At 34.2% G+C, this 23,332-nt stretch overlaps 1 protein-coding gene across 3 annotated transcripts in view; it reads left to right on the top strand.

Annotated features, from left to right (window-relative positions):
* The first annotated feature begins 264 nt into the window (after positions 1-264).
* LOC124354635 (histone-lysine N-methyltransferase, H3 lysine-79 specific) overlaps positions 265-23,332 on the top strand; it is a 109,995-nt gene continuing 86,927 nt past the window's right edge. For all 3 annotated transcript variants that reach the window (XM_046805251.1, XM_046805252.1, XM_046805253.1), the window contains exons 1-2: positions 265-589; positions 11,186-11,226. In XM_046805251.1, the coding sequence (XP_046661207.1) occupies positions 476-589; positions 11,186-11,226 (155 nt within the window). In that variant the 5' untranslated portion in view covers positions 265-475. The remainder of the gene's footprint in view (positions 590-11,185; positions 11,227-23,332) is intronic.

Here is a 23,332-nt window from a genome sequence, read left to right as displayed (position 1 = left end):
GAGTCATTATTACAATAATTCAATTGTATTACCATAAGAATGTAAATGAACAAACAAATATATAGTAGATTACCGTTTCAACAATAATTAGAAGAAAAAAACAGTTATGTAAGTTATTATTTGCAAACATTTTGATTTTTCTGAACTAAACTACCAAGTGACAATTTGTTATAGTAAAATCATTATATAGTAGGTACTAGCTTATGTTTATTTAAAATTGTGTTGGCTATTCTGTTTAGGAGCGCAGGAATGGTTGCGTGCGTGCAGCAATCGGCCATCGCGAAGATGTGAGGGCGCCGTTTCCTTACCCGTTGCCGTTTCCTTTCAATAGTCAAAAGTTTTAACGATGAGTGGAGTGTCGTTCAAAAGCTGAAAGTGTCGTGATGGAGTGCGTGTGTTTGTGGTGTGGTGGTGTTCAGTGTAAAACCGTTGTTTCTTGATATTATAAGTGTTTTGTGTTGTGTTTTCGTAATGCATGCACCTTTTTGGTTACTTAAAGTTTAATATGGATCGTGAGCTACGTCTTCACAGTCCTGTTGGAGCAGAACCAGTAGTTTATACATGGCCTCTCACTTCAGGAAGAGGATCAGTAAGTAAATTTATGGAAATAAGTTATTCATTACTATAGGCAAGTGCATTATATTTATGATTTTCTAAACATTAGGCCTATTAAAAATATTGATCTAAGACTGGTTCTTTCAGTTTCACCCTGTGTTACAATGTTAGCCTAAAAGTAAAATTTAGGCTAGTTGAAATATTTAGAACTATTAAAACTTAACTCTAATCCTAGGATTGATTTTTGTGTAGCATAGCACTATGTAGTACAATTCAAGGGCAGAGTATGATAAGGGGACCCTGTTTTTTATATTGGATAGTATAATCAATGATCCATAATCAAATATTAGATTACCAATCTATGACAACTTATCTTAGTCATAACAATCATTTTTGAAATTCAAATAATTATTCTAATATAGGTCTAGTATAAGTAACTCATACTGTTTCAATAAATAATAATAAAATAATCATAATAATAAAATAATCATAATAATAAAACAATGGTAATTCTAAGCAATATATGGGTCAACCTCGATTTTTCTCATATTACAATATATTGTTCCAATAGTCAATTAGAGAAGGAAATGACTAGAATTTCTTGCCGGAAAGCAGTTATAGGGAGCAGGCAACTGCCAGACGGTCATATATTGCTTAGAGTTACCTATTAGTGATCAGGGGCACTGACGTGATCTGGGCTTCAAATTTGGAACTACCCGAGTTAATTTTTTTTCTAAAAGAGCAAGCAGCGCGAAGCGCTGCGCAGCGGGCAGGCATCGTGCGTGATCCTTTTTTTTATTAAAAATTTTTGATAAATTGTTATTACATATTACAATATAATGTAGGTAATGTATGTAAAACAATTTTAAACACATAATTACATGCTGGAAAGCAAAGTAAACCAATATAATCCGCCCAATACAAAATCTCCGTAAAAATCTGGTAAAGTAATCTGTGTCATTCCTTTGGCCTGAATCAATTCAGTATAGACGAAGATCACGCACGATGCTTGCTCTTTTAGAAAAAAAATTAACTCGAGTAGTTCCAAATTTGAAGCCCAGATCACGTCAGTGCCCCTGATCACTAATAGGTAATTCTCGCAGTTGCCTGCTCCCTATAACTGCTTTCCAGCAAGAAATTCTAGTCATTTCCTTTTCTAATTGACTATTGGAACATTATAATGTAATATGAGTTGCCTGCTCCCTATAACTGCTTTCCGGCAAGAAATTCTAGTCATTTCCTTTTCTAATTGACTATTGGAACATTATATTGTAATATGAGAAAAATCAAGGTTGACCCATATATTGCTTAGAATTACCAAAACAATTAGAACATGAAATAGGAAAATCTCATAAATGATAACCTAACAGACATGCGGTTAGAATAGAAATTTATGGAGCTTTTGTCACGTTTTCTTCCGGATTACAATGTTAACTGCCTTCAAGAAGTGGTTAAAAGCATCACCTACAGAAAGTTGTACCTCTCTTCTGTACAAATACTCACAGAGATGATCTGCAGATATGCTCGTGCAGATATCGGCTGGTATGCCAATTTTTAAATTTCGGTTTCATGGCTCCATGAGTTTTTGACTGTAAGTACTAGCACCAGTTGCTAGATCTAGAAACAGCTTTCACTATTAATTTACAAAACCTTATTCACTTAAACGAAAATATGCGTCCAACATGTCTGACATAATGAACAACAAAACTAAAGTGAAGTTTAGATGAAAAAAAAAAGAATGCTTTTAATATTCTAGTATATTTATTCATCCTTGATTTATTCCCATAACCATTAATCATTCATATAAAAGTTAAAATAATGAAATAAAGGTCTTTGAAGAATATGGACTAGCTGTGGAGTACACCTTTGGTGGTAATTCTTGCCAAGCATACAGCGTTTTTTAACTGTGAAAAAATACTGTGAACAAAACCTTATTCACTTAAACGAAAATATGCGTCCAACATGTCTGACATAATGAACAACAAAACTAAAGTGAAGTTTAGATGAGAAAAAAGAATGCTTTTAATATTCTAGTATATTTATTCATCCTTGATTTATTCCCATAACCATTAATCATTCATATAAAAGTTAAAATAATGAAATAAAGGTCTTTGAAGAATATGGACTAGCTGTGGAGTACACCTTTGGTGGTAATTCTTGCCAAGCATACAGCGTTTTTTAACTGTGAAAAAATACCATGAGAGTATATTGGACAACCTAATAATTGTGTAAAAGCAAGTTTCCAGAAACTGAAAATTACCACAGTTCCATCTTTATACATCTTAAGTATTTTATCAGTCAAGTGTTCATGTTAAACAGAATACAATATACAGTAGATTATTTTTTACACCAAAACTTATCATGTCATGATATTTAATTAGATATCTGAAAGTCACTTCATATATTTTAAGACTTTCCAAAACAAATATCAAGGTTAATCAGCAGCTTAGACTATTTCTTATTTAATACATTATCTAACATTAACACAGTGGATTAAACCCCAAGCTTTTTATACTGTAGCTCAGTAAGGGAGTACAAATTTTCATAATGTAGCTAATACATTTAAAAAACAATATATAAAAGAAAAAAAAATAACTACCGGATACAAAAATATCCCAATTACCTATATTTTTACAAATAATTATTGCCAGGTTTTTTCAATATATTGAATAACAGTATTCTTCCAAATTAATTCAAAGAAAGTAAATAATCGTATTTTAGTAATGGCTGCAAGTAACAATGGCGATGTACATGTGTTATTTGTGTTACAAGATGTCACACACGTTTATGCTTCTAAATAGTAAAATCTAATTAAATTTTAAGAGTGTTACACTCTTCTTATATGTTACATTTTTATAAATACACAATGTCTAGATAGTGTTTTGTATTCATCGTTAAATTATAACTTTTTTTATATAAAAACAGCTGAACTATACTGTAATTTTAAATACTTATATGTAATTTGGTTTGACATGTATCTGTAATTTAGAAAATCTTAAATACTGATGATTCGATTGTGGTGGTTGCTGCTTATTACACTGTAGCCACAAAAATTATTTTATTAGTCAAAGGCCTTAGACAAATTGATTAAATTGGCATCTAATTTGGAAGATCTATATTAGCAAGGCTGTTGCTATATCGTAAGTCAAACACTATTTGTGTACCAAAATTGCAGAATCTATATCCTCACTGAATTACCTATGTTGTGACATAGTTGATTTAATTTGTTGAGTGGGAACTATTTTACTGACCAACATAAATGTTAATTAACCAGGCACTACTAGTGAGAATAAAAGGGTGTTGAATGTCCATTTATTTCCATACGAAATTAAATTCAGGTATATAAGCTTATCAAAGCACAAAGGAAATCAGAATTAGTTTATACTGTTCTACTTACCTCTGTTATTAGACTATTTTCCTTCCTGTTTTTATAGAAATTGATACATTAATAAAATACCTATTCAAGTTATCAGGGGTATTAGGGATTTCCGGTCTGATTTCTTTTTAGTTTTTCATTCCAGGTTTTTTACTGGAATTTAGTATCAAATATATCAACTCCACAGTCGTTTTACTCCAATGAATTGTTGAATATGAAAAGCAGTGTGAAACTGTCCATATATTCTATCCATAGAAAGAAGTAATCCTTTAACATGAATCCTAACCTGGTTCGTGAACTACTATTAATCTAGTTCTGAACTACTTCTAACCTAGTTCCTGAACGAGTTCTTTAAACAAAACTAAATTAATTTTATTATTTGAAGACAAAAAGACAAATACAAAAAAACCTATAGAATCTATTTAACTGGCGTTCCAAAACAACAGATACCGGTTTTAATGAACAAAGTCTACTCAATTTTACAGCCCAAATACAGAAGAAAACAAATCTATATATAACCATAGGCTACCACAAAAATCTTAACAGTCTATTTTGTCACAACTTTCTATACACATCCAATACGCAGTATACTATGTATTATATTACTACCCTCAGTCTTAGACTGCACCTATTTTTGAAGATAAGAGTGGACAATGTAAACAAATGGATGGAAATTTGTCCAATATACTCGTTCAGTACAACAAGATGGATAGGGGAGACCGGGGCACTATTGACTGGGGCACTATTGGACAATGCCTTTTTATAGCTAGAGGGAAAATTTTTTGTCTCCCCTCAATTTCCCATTTTGGTATGCCTGAGACGGTCACATTTCACTGTGGAAAGTTTGGTTATTGTGGCACATCTTCTTAGAAATTGAGTTCATATTTTATGTTTTTTTTACCCAAAATGAAGTGATTTTGCATATTCACAAACTTATCTCTTTCACAGTAAGTATTATCCTGAAACAATTGTGTCTATTATTTTGAAATTGTTAGTTTAACTGACTATGCAATGAATTCATTCATTTGAGGTTATGTCACTTCTCCTTTCTGTAATCTTCAATTTTTATATCTTAACCTACCTCGGGGCAGTTTTTGGACAAAAGTATGGAGGCACAATTGGGACAAAAACCATTATTTTATGTTTTGTCATTGCTACATACTGTTTTTTTTGTTTTTCCAGGTTAAAAGATGGTTAGGAAGTATATAAAGAAAACAGACAGGGCTAATATTTCTGAAGAATCTATAGTAGCGGCATTAAATGACTATAGAAATGGTAACTACCGATCCATTAGAGAAGCTGCCGAAGCCCAATGGGCTTAAAAAGTCGACCCTACATTTCAGACTCAATACAAAGTAAAGCAAAAGGAAGTCAACAATGAGAATAGTCCTTATAGCTAATGAGCCTAACAATGGTAATGGAGTTGATGAGCTTAACAATGAGGATCATGTCAATGAGCCTGTGGGCAATGAAAAATGTAACTTTATTTCAAGAGGTTGAAGATGAGCACCAGCCAGTAAAAGAGGTTACTATAGAAGATATGGCCCCTGTTTATAACACTAAATACTCTCAAAGACAAGTATTTACACCTGAACAAGAACAAAAAATTGCAGACTATTGCATTGAAAGGTCCAGAATGAACTATGGCCTAACTTACATGATGGCCAGGGAATTAGCCTTCAATATATGCCTTGGCTTTGAATCTCGATCAACGCATACCTGCTAAATGGCGTACTACAGGCTTATCAGGAGAAGAATGGCTAAACCATTTTATGAAGAGACATCAAGGACTTTCACTTCGCCAAGCAGAAAAGACTAGTCTGTCCAGGAACACTAGCTTTAATAAACACAACGTGGGAACGTATTTTTGACAACCTAGAAGCTTTGTTCGCAAAAGTAGAAGTTCCTCCGTCAAGAATTTTAAATTTAAGACGAGAGTGGAATAAGTTACTGTGCTGGAGGCGCCAAAAGTGATTGCAGCAAGGGGAACAAAACAGGTGGGCCAAGTCGTATCAGGAGAGAGGGGGGAGCAAATAACATTTCTGTGCCGTCATATGCGCCGATGGGACTTACTTGCCACCAATTTACATTTTCCCCAGAAAACGCCCAAACTTTGCCTACATGATTGGGGCACCTGAAGGAAGCAAAGCTCTTTATTCTGATTCTGGTTGGATGACATCAGCTCTCTTTTTAGAGACGCTTAAACATATCCAAAAGGCCACAAAATGTATCTAAAGAAAAACCCCGTGGTTTTAACCCTGGATAATCATGAGTCCCACATTGGCTTGGATGTGGTGATGTACAGCAGAGATCAATTGGCATACATATGATCACTAGCCATCCACACACAACGCACAAAAGTCAGCCGCTGGATGTAGCAGTTTTTAGTCCGTTTAAAAGGCGCTTACGTTCTGAATTCAATCTCCTGGCTATCTCAACATCCTGGTCATACGATTACAATTCGAGAAATTGCTCAGCTTACTGCTAAACCATTTGTTGAATCTTTCACTGCATCTAACATCAAAAGTGGATTTCGTAAAGCTGGAATCTATCCACTCAGCCCGCAGTGTGTTCACTGACAATGATTTTCAACGGGTGCCAGTTGTGACTGACCGTGTTATGTCATCGGCAAGTAGAAGAAACCAACAACCATAATCCAGTGCCTGGTACGTCATGTGACTTTCCGTTGATGGAAATTAGCCAAAGCTCTGACGACTCACAAGGCCTCACAATCATCAAACAAGCCAACTATTGACCCGAATGTACCTGGCCCATCAACGCCACAACCAGTAAATGTTAAAAGACCTACTACATTGACGCTTACTCCAGAGGATGTCATGCCTTACCCCCAAATACGTTCCTAAGGGAAAGGAAAGGCGAGGCCGAAAAAAAGGTCGTTCGCGAATTTCTGACTGATACTCCAGAGAAAGATGCTCTTGTAGCAGAGTTAAAAGAAAAAAGAACATAAGAAAATGTTGGTGGAAAAAAGAAAACAAGAGAGGGCAGTAAAAAAGGAAAGTAAGAAGAAAAAAACTGAGGGGGCCTGTAGAAAGCTGTATCAAGATGACTCATCTAGCAACGAAGATGAGATACAAATAAAACTAGACGATGGAGGCCTTAGTCCTGAAGACTTTTCTCTGAGGATGAAGAAGAACTGTTTGATTACCTTCCTGATAAAAACTATGCCACAAATGACTTCATACTGACAAAGTTTGCTTCTAAGGAAGGCCATCTACCACTTTATTGGCCAAATAGAGGAGCATGTGACTGATGGTTTCAGTGTGAAATTTCTCAAAAAGAACCAAAACTCTTACAAGTTTTACTTCCCAGAAAAATGTTGAAGTCAGCTTTGTCGAACCAAAGACATCGAGTTCAAGCTGCGACAACCAGATATAATTGGTGGGACATCCAGAGCAGCAAACTGCTTTGTTTTCAAGGGAAAATTTGACTACTTTTAATTTCAAATAGTTTTTTTACGTGTGTCTTCTGTTTTTTTCAGTTATAAAGTTTGTATATATGTTTACTTAAATATAGATGATGTTTGAAACCTATAAAATGAGTTATTTTTATGTCCAATTAAACCAATTTTTAGCACTGTCCAATTGTGCCCCAATAAAAAAATCATTTTGTCCAAAACTGCCCCGACGGGGCAAATTTGGACAAAATGTAGAGGTTTAATAAAAAAAAAATAATCCACATAAAAGGGGTGCTCAAATTATCTAGAAAATTTGTTGTGGGGTTCTAGAAGACCAACTAAACACAAGGCAAAAAAACTAAAATTTTTTAACTAACAGTTTTCATAATTTAGAAAAATGCATAAGTGAAACATGAAATTACGTCCAATAGTGCCCCGTCTCCCCTACAGCTGTGGCGCGTTTGTAATGTATTTTCTAGATCAGTTAATGAACAACAATTTTAGCGTTTTGTTCAATCTTTACTTCCAAACAGCTATAGAGCTTACCTTCACAAGAAATTGTTTTGAGGTACAACCGTCCTTAGATTTTTGTTCAATATTTGATATGTAAAATCGGTATAGCTCCGAAAATAGGTGTGGGCTGGCCTAATAATGAGGGTTGCAATTCAGTATAGTAGACTGTGTATTGAATTTGTATAGAAGGTCATCAAAATCAGCTCATACATTTTTAAGTACTGCCATCCATACATTTGTTTTTAAGTATTTTATATGTTAATCAATATGTATTATATATATATATATATATATATATATATATATATATATATATATCTGAAAATAGGCGTGGCTTAAGAATGAGAGTAGTAATTTAATACAGTGTATTGAATGTGTATAGAAAGTTTGATCAAATCAGCTTGTAAGTATGTTTTTGAGGTACGGTTTCTCAGAACTTGTCTTGTAAAATCAGTATTTGTATTTGTAGTATTTATCTTCGCATTATTAAATTTATTATAGGCTATATTTTGTTTGGGTTAAGTTGAAAAACTAGGTTAGGATTCAGTTAGGAACTAGGTCCGGGAATTTATTCTTTCTGTGGATGGAATGTATGGCCAGTTTCACGGTAATGTGAAAGAGATTGGGTAGATTTATGATAGAATTGAAAAAAAAAATTCCTGAGAGGTATTCACAGAGTGCACCCAATCTGCGGTTGGCAATCTTGAAGTCTAGAAGTATTAGAGCAGATCCAGTCGGGTTTAAAGTGAGCATAGTCTCTTAAAAATTTGATTTGAAATCAGTATCCTAGATAATGTTTGATGGGTTCGTTAGTTGAAATTATAAATGGTGTTGAGAAATAAGGGAACCACTATTGAATTTAATTAGTGTAAACACGTTTGATAGGCAGATTGTCTGGGATAATCTCTTGAAAATTCAGCCTATTAACAGATACAATAACGCCTACCTTGCTTATTTTGTTGTATGGTTCTTGAGTGCAATGATTAGTTTTGAAATTACTAAGTTCAATATTGTTATGTTGTGTTTGTGTATTCAATTGGATCAACCAGGACAATAATATCAGTCACTATCAGCTATGGAGAGTTTAAGTTTATTCAGCTTACTTTAAAGACATTGTGTGTTTGTGTATTCAATTGGATCAACCAGGACAATAATATCAGTCACTATCAGCTATGGAGAGTTTAAGTTTATTCAGCTTACTTTAAAGACATTGTGTGTTTGTGTATTCAATTGGATCAACCAGGACAATAATATCAGTCACTATCAGCTATGGAGAGTTTAAGTTTATTCAGCTTACTTTAAAGACATTGTCGTTTTGAAAATAAATATGTCATTTAGTCTGGCATTCAAAGTCATCTTTTTTTATCTTGGTTTTAACAATTGTAGGAACTCAGTGAATATGCTTGATAGTCAGAGAAGTCTCTTCTTTGGGTTTTCCAGTCTATTTTTGAGTTTATTGAAATATTGACAACGATTTCTACTTATTATTGTAACTACTGTAAGATGTAGAAAATTAAAATTAATTTAAAATATAGGGGCAGCTTAATAAATTTAATCTGAAAGCTGCCAGTGTAAAAGGTTATTAACTTATCTTAACATAATCTCTATTTTTGGCTCAATGTGTTGTGTTGTCATTATCATTTTGCAAAGTTTGAACTGGGCTGAACTTTAAAACCCTAAAGAATAACAAATGCCTATTATCCCCACAGAATATATTTATATTGTGACTTAATGTATTTTAGTGTTCCATGTAAAATAATTTTTTTCAAAAGTTTTTACAAATTTTACCCACTTCTTTAACAAAGAAAAACCCAATTTTTTTTAGATTTGCTCAGATCTGTAAGTTAATTCTTTTACTGGGGAATGGTACTCATAATTGTATAAGTATAATTGGTTCTCAAGCTATCATAATAAGCATCATTGTACTTAAAATAATTTCGCTTGATGTTTGCAATGGTTTATCTTCAGTAATCTTTTAAAATTGAAGCATCTGAAAATGTGATAAAAAGTAGGCTATCATTATCATAATCTCTAAAGTGACATGTTCATTGTTACTTTTTAGCTGTAGTCCTCACTTGTGATCAGGGTGACCAGACGCAAATTCCTTAAATGAGGACTTGTAGGGGTGAATAAGGAGGACATTAAAGCAAAAAGGAAGACCATATTAAATATTAATTTATATACACTAAAAACATTTATTTATACATTATTGAAAGCTATACATTATAAATTAATACTGCATGTTTTAGCATATTATAATGCAAATAAAAAAAAACTCAATTTGGATTTATTTTTATATATAAATTTAAAAATTAAAAATTATTAAGTGGATATTGATGGATAAAGTTTTATTTGAGACTGTTATTTTGTATATATGGCATAAGATTTTTGTATAAGGATAAAAGCAACAGTGAGTCAGTGACAACATAGATAACACTCAACATACAACACTGAATCTAACAGCAGTTCACATGCCATGGCATTATAGAGCTTTGGAAATTAGATGAATATTTAATGTGATGCTACCTATTTTTGAACCTTTAAGCTTTCGCCAAAAAATGGACATCTTACATAATATTCAAATTATATTTTTAGAAGAAGCATTTCATTTTGCATTTCACCCTTCTGTTCTGTTACTTATACAAAATATTTTCTGTTGTATATTTATTATATAGTTATATATTATACTATATTTCTTATGTTTACAAATATATTCTGTTTTATTTTTATGTTGTATGTTTTACACACATGCCTAGTAAGGTTATTATGCTTAAAATGCCAAGAAAGAGCTATAATGATCTATTTTTATACATAATACTTGTTTTTTTTCTCTGTCTATATGCATTTTTATGTTCTTTGATTTCCAAGATATTCAAGTTTAAAGATTAAAACCACTATGTGCATCTTGTTTGCCGGTATTTGCTGATTTAGCTGACCTAATGGAAATAAAAATGGATATGCAGATTCATTTGCATCACAGCTTGCAGCTTTTACCAGGGTTTCTCATGAAAAACAAATTGAGTAACCACTTTGTCTAATGACACGTAACTACTGTTCAAACAGTTTTTAAATTTTCAGAGTGCTCTGACTGGAAAAGGTTGAAGATTATACAGTTCATCAGGAGTTGATGAAAAAGTAATAATTTTCTGCTATGAAAGCATCATAAGTGGTGTGTTTTGTGTACGTAGCATTTTGTCCTGCTGAAGGTCTTGCTATCAAGCATGCAATCCATTATTTTATATATTAGTATAATAGTAAACTATCAATTAATTAATGACTAATTTTTGTAAGCTTTTTTATTGTAAGTTGGTTTGTTTTGTTTTTAGGATAAACATGATGGTGCAGTTGAAATAGTGGAGACCATTAGGTAAGTTAAAACATACACCATCTATGCTAAATCATATTGTTATTAATGAAGCTTGAGTCCAACAACATGTTAGTTGGTACAGAGATTATTTTTAATAAAGTATATGTTTATTTTATATAGTTTGGTTCATACTTTGCACCTTTTGTTGAATTATGTTTGGAAATCACAATCTTGATTTCTTGATTTGCCTTGTTTCTTACCCAATACAATCAAAGAAAAAAAAATATTTACCTCACTTCTTAAACATGCAACAAAATAAATTATGTATAATGAAATTTTGTTCAGTTTCTAATTTTACCTTATATATATATATATATATATATATATATATATATATATATATATATATCTGTAGTTTTTATTTTTTTAACAACTATTTTTTGCTACAAACAACTGTCTGCAAGCTAGAAGAGACGTGAGAAATTTATTATATTTTTATATTTTATAATACCTTCTTTGTATATAGAATATAGAGTCTGCTGTAGGCAAAATATTTAGACGCCATAGCTAATATTTATATCTATGCTTCAATACAGTCAGTCAAGTCTCTTTGTTTGGCCTGCTGACAGAAAACTTTCAGTGTTACGTGAACTGACCAGAGCCATATTTAATTTAAAGAGAATACAGTGGAGTCCCGCTAATCCGAACACGTGTAATCCGAACGTCGGTTAATCCGAACAGGTCCAGGAGGAATTATTTATAACGATAATGAACAGTTATAGGAACTAATTACATAAAAAATGAAAATGGGTGCATCATTTCGTACATAAACAAAGAAAACTTTAATTAAATAGACATACAGTATTTTATTAAGACAAACTGTGTACGGTACCGTACATAAATAATGAAGTTAAATACAGTACCAAATTGAAACTTATAGGTTAGGAATGAGTTAAATTACTGTATTTAGAAGTGAAATCAAACATAAATTGGACGTACGGTACTGATATTATTATTGAGTACAATATTAATTGTTAAAAGACATAAGTTCAGTTATTGTCTTCTGTCGCATTGAAGAGAGTTTATTGGATGACTCACATTCCTTAACAATAGAACTCTCACTCTAAATACGGTAAATGTGCTTAGTATTCGCAAACACGTTTATTTGTCAAGAAATACAATGCAACAGTCAGAAAACATGTTTTAATAAACAGTGTTGATAATTCTATAACAAAATAGACCCATTCTCAAGTTTAAAACCGTATTTTTCTGTAATTCTGGCTAATCCGAACAATCACATAATCCGAATAGGGCTCGGTCCCAATTAGGTCGGATTAACGGGACTCTACTGTAGTAGGGTTGGTCAGCAGACATGAGTAAGAGAGAGAATTTTAATGTCTATGAAAGTAGTACAAAGTGTGATAAAAACTAGAAATGTCATACTGAGATACAGAAGAGTGGTTTAGAACTAAATTTGAATTTATATTGTAATGAGGCATTATTGTAATATCACAAAGAGTCAGGAACTTCTAGCATTGAGTTATTTAGAAGAAATATGCGAGAGAATAAAATCAATGGAAGGAAAGTAGGTGATGAACATCATTAAAAAGAATCATCAGGGTTGCTATTCCCATAACAAAATATTCTACATTTCCAAAAGAAATTTGAAAGATTTCCTGGCTGCTGGTCAATCATGATCGTTATTACTTCTGGTATAAATTGTGGTGTTGGTGATTCCGATTAACTCAAGGTCTCTGAGTTGATTCGAGGACAGAACCCTACGGGACTACATAGTTGATTTCAAGTTATTGATAGTGTTGGTTCTTGTATAAAGTATGGTGTCATTGACGAGTCAGAGTTCTTCCAAGTAAACTAAGATCATTCATTGATCATAACCAAAAATATAATTGCTTTCTGGACAGTATCCTGGGACACTGTAGTTGATTACTTTATCCTTATTGAACAGTAAAATAACCCTGCTTTTTCAAGGTAACATTATTGTGTTTTGTAATGATAATGTGTAAAGACTTCACTTTCACTAATGTCATCTAGTGCTATGCACAAAGATCCTAGCTCTACTATAATTTGTTTTTTGCCATTAGTATTATAAGCCATAAGTGCTTGGCATAGAGATTTGCTTGCATTAACTGCTAAACTGCAGGGGTGTGGAATTGGAGGCTTCAGTTTGTTTTTCCGCTGATTCAGATTGTTTCATTATCCAGAATTGTTATTAAACACTCCAAATAATATAATTAGAGATGGTAATAAACATGAGTTCAAGCTTGTTGAAGAACATTATGAACATACTAAGGAAGAAGTAATGAGTAAGTAGTATTAGTTTAATAATGTAGAGAAAATTTAACTTGTAATTATCAATTTGTTTTGTCCAAAAATTGCATCTTGTCCTAGCAGGTTTACCCAATTTTCAGAGGTGTAGTTTATACTTCTTCTGGGATCCGATAATCTCTGAGGCCTCTTGCCAGCAGGTAGACTCTAATATAATAAGAAAGTAATATTTAATTACAGCATTTTTTTCGACTTTGTTTCGATTTTGATAATCTTGTCTCTGTGTTTGCTAAATCTTACAATTCTGGATCATATGAAGCAACCGCTATTAGTGGAGTGGCTTGCTTGCCTTCAATATGGTCAATGTTTTGTTACTTGTTCTGGTTGGCAATGTTGAAGACCAAAGTAATTAACTTCTGCAATTTTATGAGGGGAAGAAGGGACACTGATTACTAGTTTCTTTGGAGTAATGTACTTATTATGGTATGAACTTTTTTAGTTGGGACAGAAAAATGTTGGTGTACATATGAACCTGTATTAAGGAATTGAATTGGGTAACAACAGTTGTTTTACTTTAAATAACATTATTTTGGTTGGTTTTGTAACATTTTTAGGATTTCAAATTTTAATAATTAAAATATTTCACATAATATGAAATATTTTAGGCAAAACTTGCTGCTCAGGCCAAGGGAACAGGAACTGTCTTTGTGTTCATGACAGCTTGTAGAGCCAACTTTTTTAGTTCTTTCTATAAATGAAATAATTTATAATTCAGTTGATAAGTATTAATGTTGTCGTGTTATATATGTTTTTGAGTTTTATCTTTTTCAATCTTTTGTTAACCGGTACTATATGTACAAACAGATGTATTGTGCGATAATATGTTGGTTTAATGATATTATTCTTGTGTAGTGGCTTATTTTGGAGGTTTTCATGAGAATCTAAAACTTCGCAATATAAGTTTATTATAGCCTATGTTCAAGGGTACCGGTAAGCAATTAGATGAGCAGATGTTTGTCGCCCGACGTTGGAATCTCGTCCCATTCCGTTAATTTCGTGTATTTGTGTTGTTTTTTTACGTTGTGTTGCTTGGAATGCATGCAGTGATGACGTGATTGTGATGTACGAGACGAGGGTCAGTTGTAGTTGTGAGGAGCGGACACTGGCACGGGTGGGAGACGGGAGGTGGAAGTCGTCAAGTCGGAGAAATGCGGTACGGACGGGGACCGGTCCGCGTCAAAACAGGCCCCGGGTCGTTGCCCCCAAGGCCGATTCGCCCACGCCGCGCTCGCCGTGTTAGCGGCGTCGATTCGCGATCGTTCTTACGTGATTGACCTGAGGAGCGCAATGTATATTACAAGAACAATTACAGATTTAGTTTGATCCCCTCAGATCTTACTTTTACTTGTAGTAACAGCATAATCGAGATGGAAATTGTTGTGTGAAGTTTTGTTTGACCTTTTCCTGAAATAAAACAAGTTCGAAAAAATACTTTTACAAATTACATCCAAGCAAACAAATAAGTAGACCTAAACAAGCTGTAAGTTATCAACCCACACTAACTCTTTGCTGAATGATACTGCACTTTACACACACCAATTTACTGGAACACTAGAATATTTTAGAGTTTTAGGAAAATCTGATGAGTAACAAAGTAACATTCAAGAGGTGAATGAATATACACCGGAACAGGTAGTGGCCTATCATATAGAGTAGGCACTTTATTACTTTATTACAAGCCATATCTAAGGTATCAATACAGCTGACGAGGTTGGTGTGGTCTTACTATCGTAGGAAATTTGTAGATCTGCAAGTGTTCGCTGAAACAGCGCAATGACTAATGTTGTAGTTTTCCGCGCGGAAATATTACTAACCGGCCGAGAGCAAGAGTCGCCGTGGTCGCGTCCGGTGACTCGATGACTCACTGTCACGGGTGGCTGTAGCGTTACTGGTGTTTCCCTCGCGCTACTGACGTGTTGTTCATTTTAATTACACGACAATAACATCTGTTTTTTAATGTACTATCTACCCACCTGATGAGGAGGGTAGATTTCAATTGTCGAAACGTTGTGTTGTATATTTTGTAAAGTATGGCGGTGGCAAATGTTCAAAATCTTATTGCCCTTTCAAACATTTCATCGTCAATAACAAATTTTAAACCAAGAACAAGAAAATGTCTTCTACTGTTATGTTAAGCTATTACACGCGTGAAGGTATGTTCATGTTTACTATATCGCGATAAATAACAACACGAAGTAACGTGGAACACTCACATGAGTGACATTGCTCTCTGGGGATATCCTCGAATTAAGTTGCAACCATAATAAGCATTTCTGCAAGAATGGTGAGTAGGCAATACTTATGCCAGATCTGTAATATTTCATATTAACTTATTTATAACAAGTGTTATTGGCGATGAAATAAAATATACAAGCTTAATCTATGCTTGTTATAATACAGTATCAATGTATAAGTGCTGAACCGCTTGTCACTTAAATACATATTGTTTTAATCGAGTATTAAAAATTGATACATGAATTGTACCAGTTTGTGGCTGAGAGCACCTACTAAAATTATTAGTCAAATTATATTCTCGTATAAAGATTTATAATTTTTTTCTCTATAAATAAGATATTTAGGGAGAGGATCTTTCTTTTCTTTGTGATTAAAGTGATTTATACAAACTAATTCAAGTAATGATGTTTGCTTATTTAGTGAATGTTTGTTATTCTCAGAAAACACCTACACGTTATTCTTCTATTTGAATGTTATGATATTAGCTCAATCACTTTACTTCTGCGTGTTCATTGGAGGAATTGGATATACTCAAATATGTTTGAAACTTTTACATACAGTAGACTATAATTTGTTATTTACATGGTACTCTGATGTCGTGTGGGTCACACGGACCTAGGCATTGGGTACGTATAGATAGTTGATTCAATAAATTCGAAATTCAACAAGTTAAAAATTACTTGTTTTCTTAAAATTCTGTGTAATATATTGGTTGTTTAGGAGTGTATGTTCCATAAATATCACATGCTCACAACCTCATTCACTTATTGAATGTGTGAGTGTATTTTCTGCCTTTGCATGGATCATGCACATCGAGCGCTTACATTCAAACTTTATTAAAATCAATTGTTTTACAAGGGAACAAGACAAATAATTTGTATGAAATTTTATGTTAGGTTTGTTAAATACTGACAATCATGTCCAGATAATTTTTTTACTACCTTTAGCTGGGATAAATGACACATAATGTTATTTTCTACTGTATATCTTTGCTATTAATAATGGTTGAACTATCTATACCACTATATAGATACAAAAGTGCATCTTGGGCATAGTGTTTGCTCAATTTCATAAAAGGTGGACAGTGTTCTTTACCTCAGGGGTACAGATATATATATATATATATATATATATATATATATATATATATATATATATATATATATGTCCGTACTATATAAATAGTTTATTTACATATTGTATAAATTTTACAGTTTTCCTTTTGCCGTTTTTATTTGGATTTGATTACAAAATGGTCTAAATTACATACATGAAATGCCGATAACTTCACGAGCAGTAATATAAAAATTACATTCTTCTGTCGCATACTCAAGGAAGTTATCTTAAAAGAGCTGTGACTGTAACACTATAATCTATGACCCGACCCAAAATCGATTGCAACACCTTAACGGGTTCAAGTTTAGTGGTGGATTGTTAAATAACGTAGATTAGACTAATGTCGAGTGCGAGGCCAATGACCAGCACACGTGATGTGTATTCTGAACTTTGCGACATTCACGGTTCTATAAATAAATACTGCATGCGGCAACACCGAGGCGATAGAGTAGGAAATGCAGGCAGATGGAAGCGACGGTGACCCAAATGCGGAGTGTCGGACACGGGCAGGTGTTGCCGTTACACAATCTGGAGGGAGGGGGAGCGCCCGACGTGGCAACCCCGCACGTGACGTCACCACAACATCACGGCGCTTCGCTGTTGCCAAGTCGTCTTTCCCCGCCGCGCCGAGCCGTGTGTATTCTCGCCGCCACCTCTTGACAACGGTGTCCTCATTCAACTGACGATCGCGACACGACACACCAAGCAAACAAAACGTTCCTTCCGTCTGTCTGTTGGAATGTGGGTGAAAGTCATTCTATTCTAATCTATATCAGTCAAATTTCTGGACAGTCTTGATTTTAGTGGTTTCTTATCTACTGGAATAGTATTTGCGAAAAACTATTTTATGAGAATACAGGAATAATTATTATTATATACTATTCTTATCAGGACAGAATGAAGAAATAGTTAGCACTGTTCTTATGGCTTGCGTGTTTTGAATACAGACTTTTTCAATAGAGGATTCATTCGCATTTTTCTATCGAGGAAATCAGATTCAAGTCAAGTGACTCAAGTGGTGCTTACAGCAAACCGTTGATCTGACCACTTCGTTTAAAAATTTAGTTTACGAGAATACCAAGAACGATGTGGTATCAAATATGCTCACCGGAGTAAAACTGCTGCTGCCCCTTGAGTTACTGATATGGAAATGAAACAATACAGAGTACGAAGATATTCAAGTCGGGATTAATGACAAATTTTGTAAATATGAAGGGGTAATACAGCATTATTAACACATCTTATAACCTTCGTTAATTGTATGTGCTATGATGATCATCTTGATGTTTGAAGTCCTGCACAATTCAACTAATTGTAATAAGCAAATAAACCAGTTAAAGAAATAGTAGGTAGACGCTCAAGTTTTTTATTAACATTGTATACGGGAATTGTGTTAAAAATGTGAATGTAAACTGCATTAGATATGAGAGCTACTATGAGTTCCAGTATCTTCTTCAAGTAGAGTTGTACAACAGTGCAGTAGCTGCAAATTACAGCTGGGATGATAGCCTTAACTGCTACGATACGAAATTTCAGTATGACATGGAGGTTTTTAGGGAAATGACTCAAAAGGTGCAAGAAGAATGGGTCAACACTTGGTCTGTTGTAGCTAGCGTTTCAACACTGCGAGTGCAGTGATTGTTGCAATATAAGACCTTGGGGGCTGCAACTGCAGTGCCTTGCAACACCTCTAGTCCACCAACCACACGTCACAGGAAAATCCTTGGCCGACTAGGTGCTAGCTACGTCACTCTTGTAGTATCCGTTTATGATCTGGGTTTGATGTTCTTTAGACATTTGGCATTGAAAGCAACCAGCATGAGGGATCCCCCGTATTCAGTCTCAAAGTTCAGTTTTGTGTAGCTTGAATGGTTGTAATTAGCTATTGAGCTGATAAGTAGTGGATTGTGATAAGAAACAGTGCAAGTTAAAGATCTGTCAGAATAAGAACCATCAAAAGCGTATTGTTGTCCAAATCTCCGTAGTAGTCGTCAGTTGCCCAGTCAACTGTAGTAAACCATTCTCTTTTTGAGATCCAGAGCTCAAGAAACATGTGACAAGGAAAGGAAACCCTCATACTACATAATTATGTGGGATTATAAGAGTTCAATCAACTGTAAGAATTAATGTAACAACTGTGGGTAGTTACAACTCTCTCTAGGTTTAGTTCAAATTCTTTTAGCTATACTTTATATAGTTCTTTTTTATTTTCAGATGAAAACCAGGCGGGATTCTGTCGGAGAATGATATTTATAACCTAACGTTTCTTGTCAAACTTCGTGATCACATTTGACACTGTCAATATATAGGTACATATTTAGCTATTGATTTGATTCTATTCTTTATGAGTCAAGAAAGTCGATTTAAAGATCGATTCATAACTTTGAATAAAAAAAAACAAGTTATAAGGAAAAGTGAGGCCTAAGTTTTGTCTAGAAGATTCTACTGAGAAGCACCAGTAAGTAGCCTAGGACTTGCACCTAGTGAGCATTAACTAGTGTAGTCATTCTCTCTTTACCACGTGGCTGTCCTGGACACTGACGGAAAGTAGAGTTTTTCACCCAGCGTTTGTTAGAGGTGGTAGTGGCAGGAGGACCATTGTTGGAGATGAACATGATTAGGGGTGGGACGATACAGATGTGGTTTTACTGGTATCTGGTAGCAGTGATCACAAAGTGGTGAATATATAAAAGTAAAGTTACAGATGATCTAGTGTGAATGATGGAACCTAAACTCGGTGATAACGGGTGACCTCGACGCGGCCCCGGGTCGCTGCTGCCTTGGAGCCCGCGCCAACTGGGCCAATACCGCCCGGCCCGGCCCGACCCTACCATATCGCGGAAGTGCGCGTGTCGTGACGTCATCCCGCTGTGATAACGTCATAGAGGCCCTCTTGGCTCAGAGGGCAAGGGTTTCCAATCAATGGGCGCCGGATATTGTTCGTTTGAACATAATGTTGACAAATCTATTTGTAAAACCACGAATATAATGCTATAAATAAATTTGATAGATACAGATTTTATTGTTGGTAAAAGCACTTTGTGTATTTATTTTGTCTTTGTTGTTGTTGTTTTTATCTCCAGTGTTTCAAAAAATAAAATCAAAAGGTAAACTTTTCATAAATTTTTATGTAATTCCATACAACTTTTATGCCTACTTGTTTTTCGATAATTTTTCAGGTTTCAATATATTGGTAGTTAAAAATTATAAAGGTATAAAATTGAAACTCTACAAGTGAATTTTGTACGATAAATTGTAATTAAATCAAGTCCTCATTTTTCAAAGAAATTTATGTTGTAAAAGTTTTGTCTAATGCGGTTTGAAGATTATGAAATTTCTAAACGATTGAAATCATTACGATTATATTAACATTCCAACATTGAGGGTTACTGTCCGATCAGTGTTGTACGGATCAAACAAACATTTTCGGTTTGACATTTCGAGATGACAGTTCATGTGAGATTTACCTTTCTTCAGACTGGGTCGGAAGGGAAATTTTTAGTCACATCTTCTAGAAATTATAGTGAACTATCTTATTACAGCCGTTAGCCTGCTCTCAGCCATATGTTGTACATTGAGTAAGCACTTTGAAATCTAATCTTCTTGAGAGTGATAGATATAGAGCTGTCCACATCCATAGTTAGTTACTGCAGGCTGGCTATCTGCTCGAGTTGTGGCTAGATAATGATACGGTAGATCACCATGCTTAGTTCATTCAGTATTGAATTCGTTCCTGAGTTTCACATTTTTTAGGTTAGCTGTGTTTAAGTACGCATGGTAGTCATTAAAACACGAAGTACAGTAATGACACTCGAGATAATACACTGGAAGTTGCAGACTGAGGAAAGTCATGGACAGATTGATTACTCTGGTGCAACCGGAATAAAAATAATTGAAAAGCACAATGAGCTTTCAAATAAACTATTACATAAAAATTATAAAGCTATTGCTATTGGTCATGGTGAAATATCCTGTGTGTCCGGTACCAAAGAAACTCAGTGTTTGAAAGGCATAACGGTGATAAGTTTGAAGCAAGAAGCAAGAGCATTTAGTTAGGTAATTATTAAAAATAGTCTTTAAACGTAATTTAAAATAGATTTATGAACAATAATCTCTGGAGATTTCATTGGAATCTTTGGAACACATTCTCAGAAACAAAAACACCTGTAAATAAGAAAGTAAATTATAACTTTAAGAGAATTTCTTGATGTCACATTTTCCTGATTCACCGAATGATGACCAGGTTGGTGCCATTGTCTTGAACTAATCGATAATTATCATACCTTCCCAGTCTTAGAAGGCCCCCCTCAGGTGTTTGGACTTTCCTATCTGATATTCCTTCCATCGTGGCTTTCCTGTTAGGGATACTTTCATTTATACAACAAGTCTGGACGTTCTGCATCCACTTCAGGACAAGGAATGCTAAGCCTTACACTACACCTGTCCTTCCTAGTGTTCATCCCTGAGGGTCTTGGTGGTGAACTGCCAACGTGATACCAGTTTACAACTGCCGTTACAACCCTCTCCAATACACCGTACTTCATTTAGTGTTTGATTTTCTTGTGTAGTAGAAACATGTCCAACTTTGGAGGAGACTGAATCAGATACATTTTTAGTGAATAATGTAACTTGACCAAGAATAAGATAAATGTTACATACACCAGCACAGTTTCTGAACAACCTTTTTTTATCATACTACACAAATAAAAGCTGTTTTGATACAATTACATATTAATTACTGATACATATATTTAAGTTGGTCAATAAAATAATTGTTTTAGCTATATTATAACAGCTGGCGCACAATTTAATATTATTGTTTTTTTGTAAAAGTTGAAGGAAAAAAACACACCTCTTTTTTATGTATGTAAACTCGACATTATTACTATGCTGAGTTATTATGTAATACAAAAATAAGTAAAACGTGTTAGTTTTAATTGTGTTTCTCATTTCATAGAAACAGCTGTTAACCACATGGATAAAAGTGTCTTCAGCCACTTAATCGTGTTTATGACCTCGGCTTCGCCTCGTTCAGGCGAACCGAAACAACCACCTTTGCTCCTTATGAAGAAAATTACCATTCTATTAGCCATATGAATGCTAAAAAGGTTCTGAATGCTGTAGTGTGATTAAATATATTTCATTGTTTCACCGCAGCTCTTGTTAATACAATTGACTTGTGAACACAACCACTTATTAATGCAATCAAGATACCCTTGATTCAGCGAATTTTTTTATAGTAATGTCATTAATATGTTGCAAGTTAAGATAAACGATATTATAATAATTCTATTATTTTGGTAAGCTTCTAAGCATTTGGTTACTCACAGTTCAGAGTAATGTGGTATTTATAAAGAACGGTCGTTGAATGATCACGGTTTAATGGCATTCGCATGTTAAAGTGGAATATATGTACTGGGTGAAGATTGAGTTAAAAAGGAACCTATTGCTGTAACTAAGGTAATTTTGGAACCGCCAACCGTTAATCGTTAGTAAGTGAGCTGCAGGATTGTTAAGCGGTAGAAGTAGCTTCAGCCACGTCGTCGCTTGTCACATCGGTTATCTTAGCGATTACTGTTTTACATTCCTGGCAAGGTCAGTTGACAGTAGCTTGCACAGTGTTAATACTTAACTTACCAGAACTTGCAGTTTAACTCGCTTCTTTAGGAAGAATTTATGTAAATCCCATTGTATTTCTACGGCCATTCCTATGTCTCTTTTTCTGTGTCAGTTTTAAAAACAATTTTATATAAATACAGTTCTGATTGATTTATTGTGTACAGTATATCAGCTATAGAATTGCCTTATCTTTCTCACTTTTACCAATGACATCAGCATGTTTACGTTAAATAAAGAAATCAGCGTAACAGTATATCGGTAACATTCAGGCCTAGGATGGCTTTGTCTCACTATATCGGTCAAGTCTACTCGTACGTCTGCTACTTAACTAGTATAATCCGGGTGGAGGCGATTTACGGCCGTTTTTATTCATCATTTTGACAGTAGTGTTGTTACACAATTATGTGTCCGGTTAACGGTGTAGTGATTGAATAAATAACGTATTTCACTGTGTAACTGTTTATACCACTTACCAGTAAAAGTGTTGGCTACTTCTCTATTGGAGATTCAAAACTTTTTAATTCCGTTCTACTAGTTAGTAGGTCCATAATTATGTTTGTAGTAGCATAAAAACACAATAATAATATTTGGTTCTTCTGACAGCCGTGTCGGTAGGGACAAATTACAGCTTAACTTGACGCGAGGCTCGACTCTGCTCTGCCCTGTAACGAATACTGGGCTGGTTTTTTTATTGCTGTCTCCCAATAAGAACACACGCGACATGGATTTGCGTGACAAACCAGTTACTGTCTATGTTAGATAGTCACGTGGTACAACTGTGGTGGTCGGATCACGATGATGTGAGCGACACTGTGTCACAAGTGTAGTTGTTGAACACCGGTAATAACGG

Source organism: Homalodisca vitripennis, chromosome 2 (assembly GCF_021130785.1).
Source record: "Homalodisca vitripennis isolate AUS2020 chromosome 2, UT_GWSS_2.1, whole genome shotgun sequence".
Classification (NCBI taxonomy): Eukaryota; Metazoa; Arthropoda; class Insecta; order Hemiptera; family Cicadellidae; genus Homalodisca; species Homalodisca vitripennis.
The sequence above is the reverse complement of the archived record's forward strand: the minus strand, read 5'-3'. Positions and strand labels throughout refer to the sequence as shown.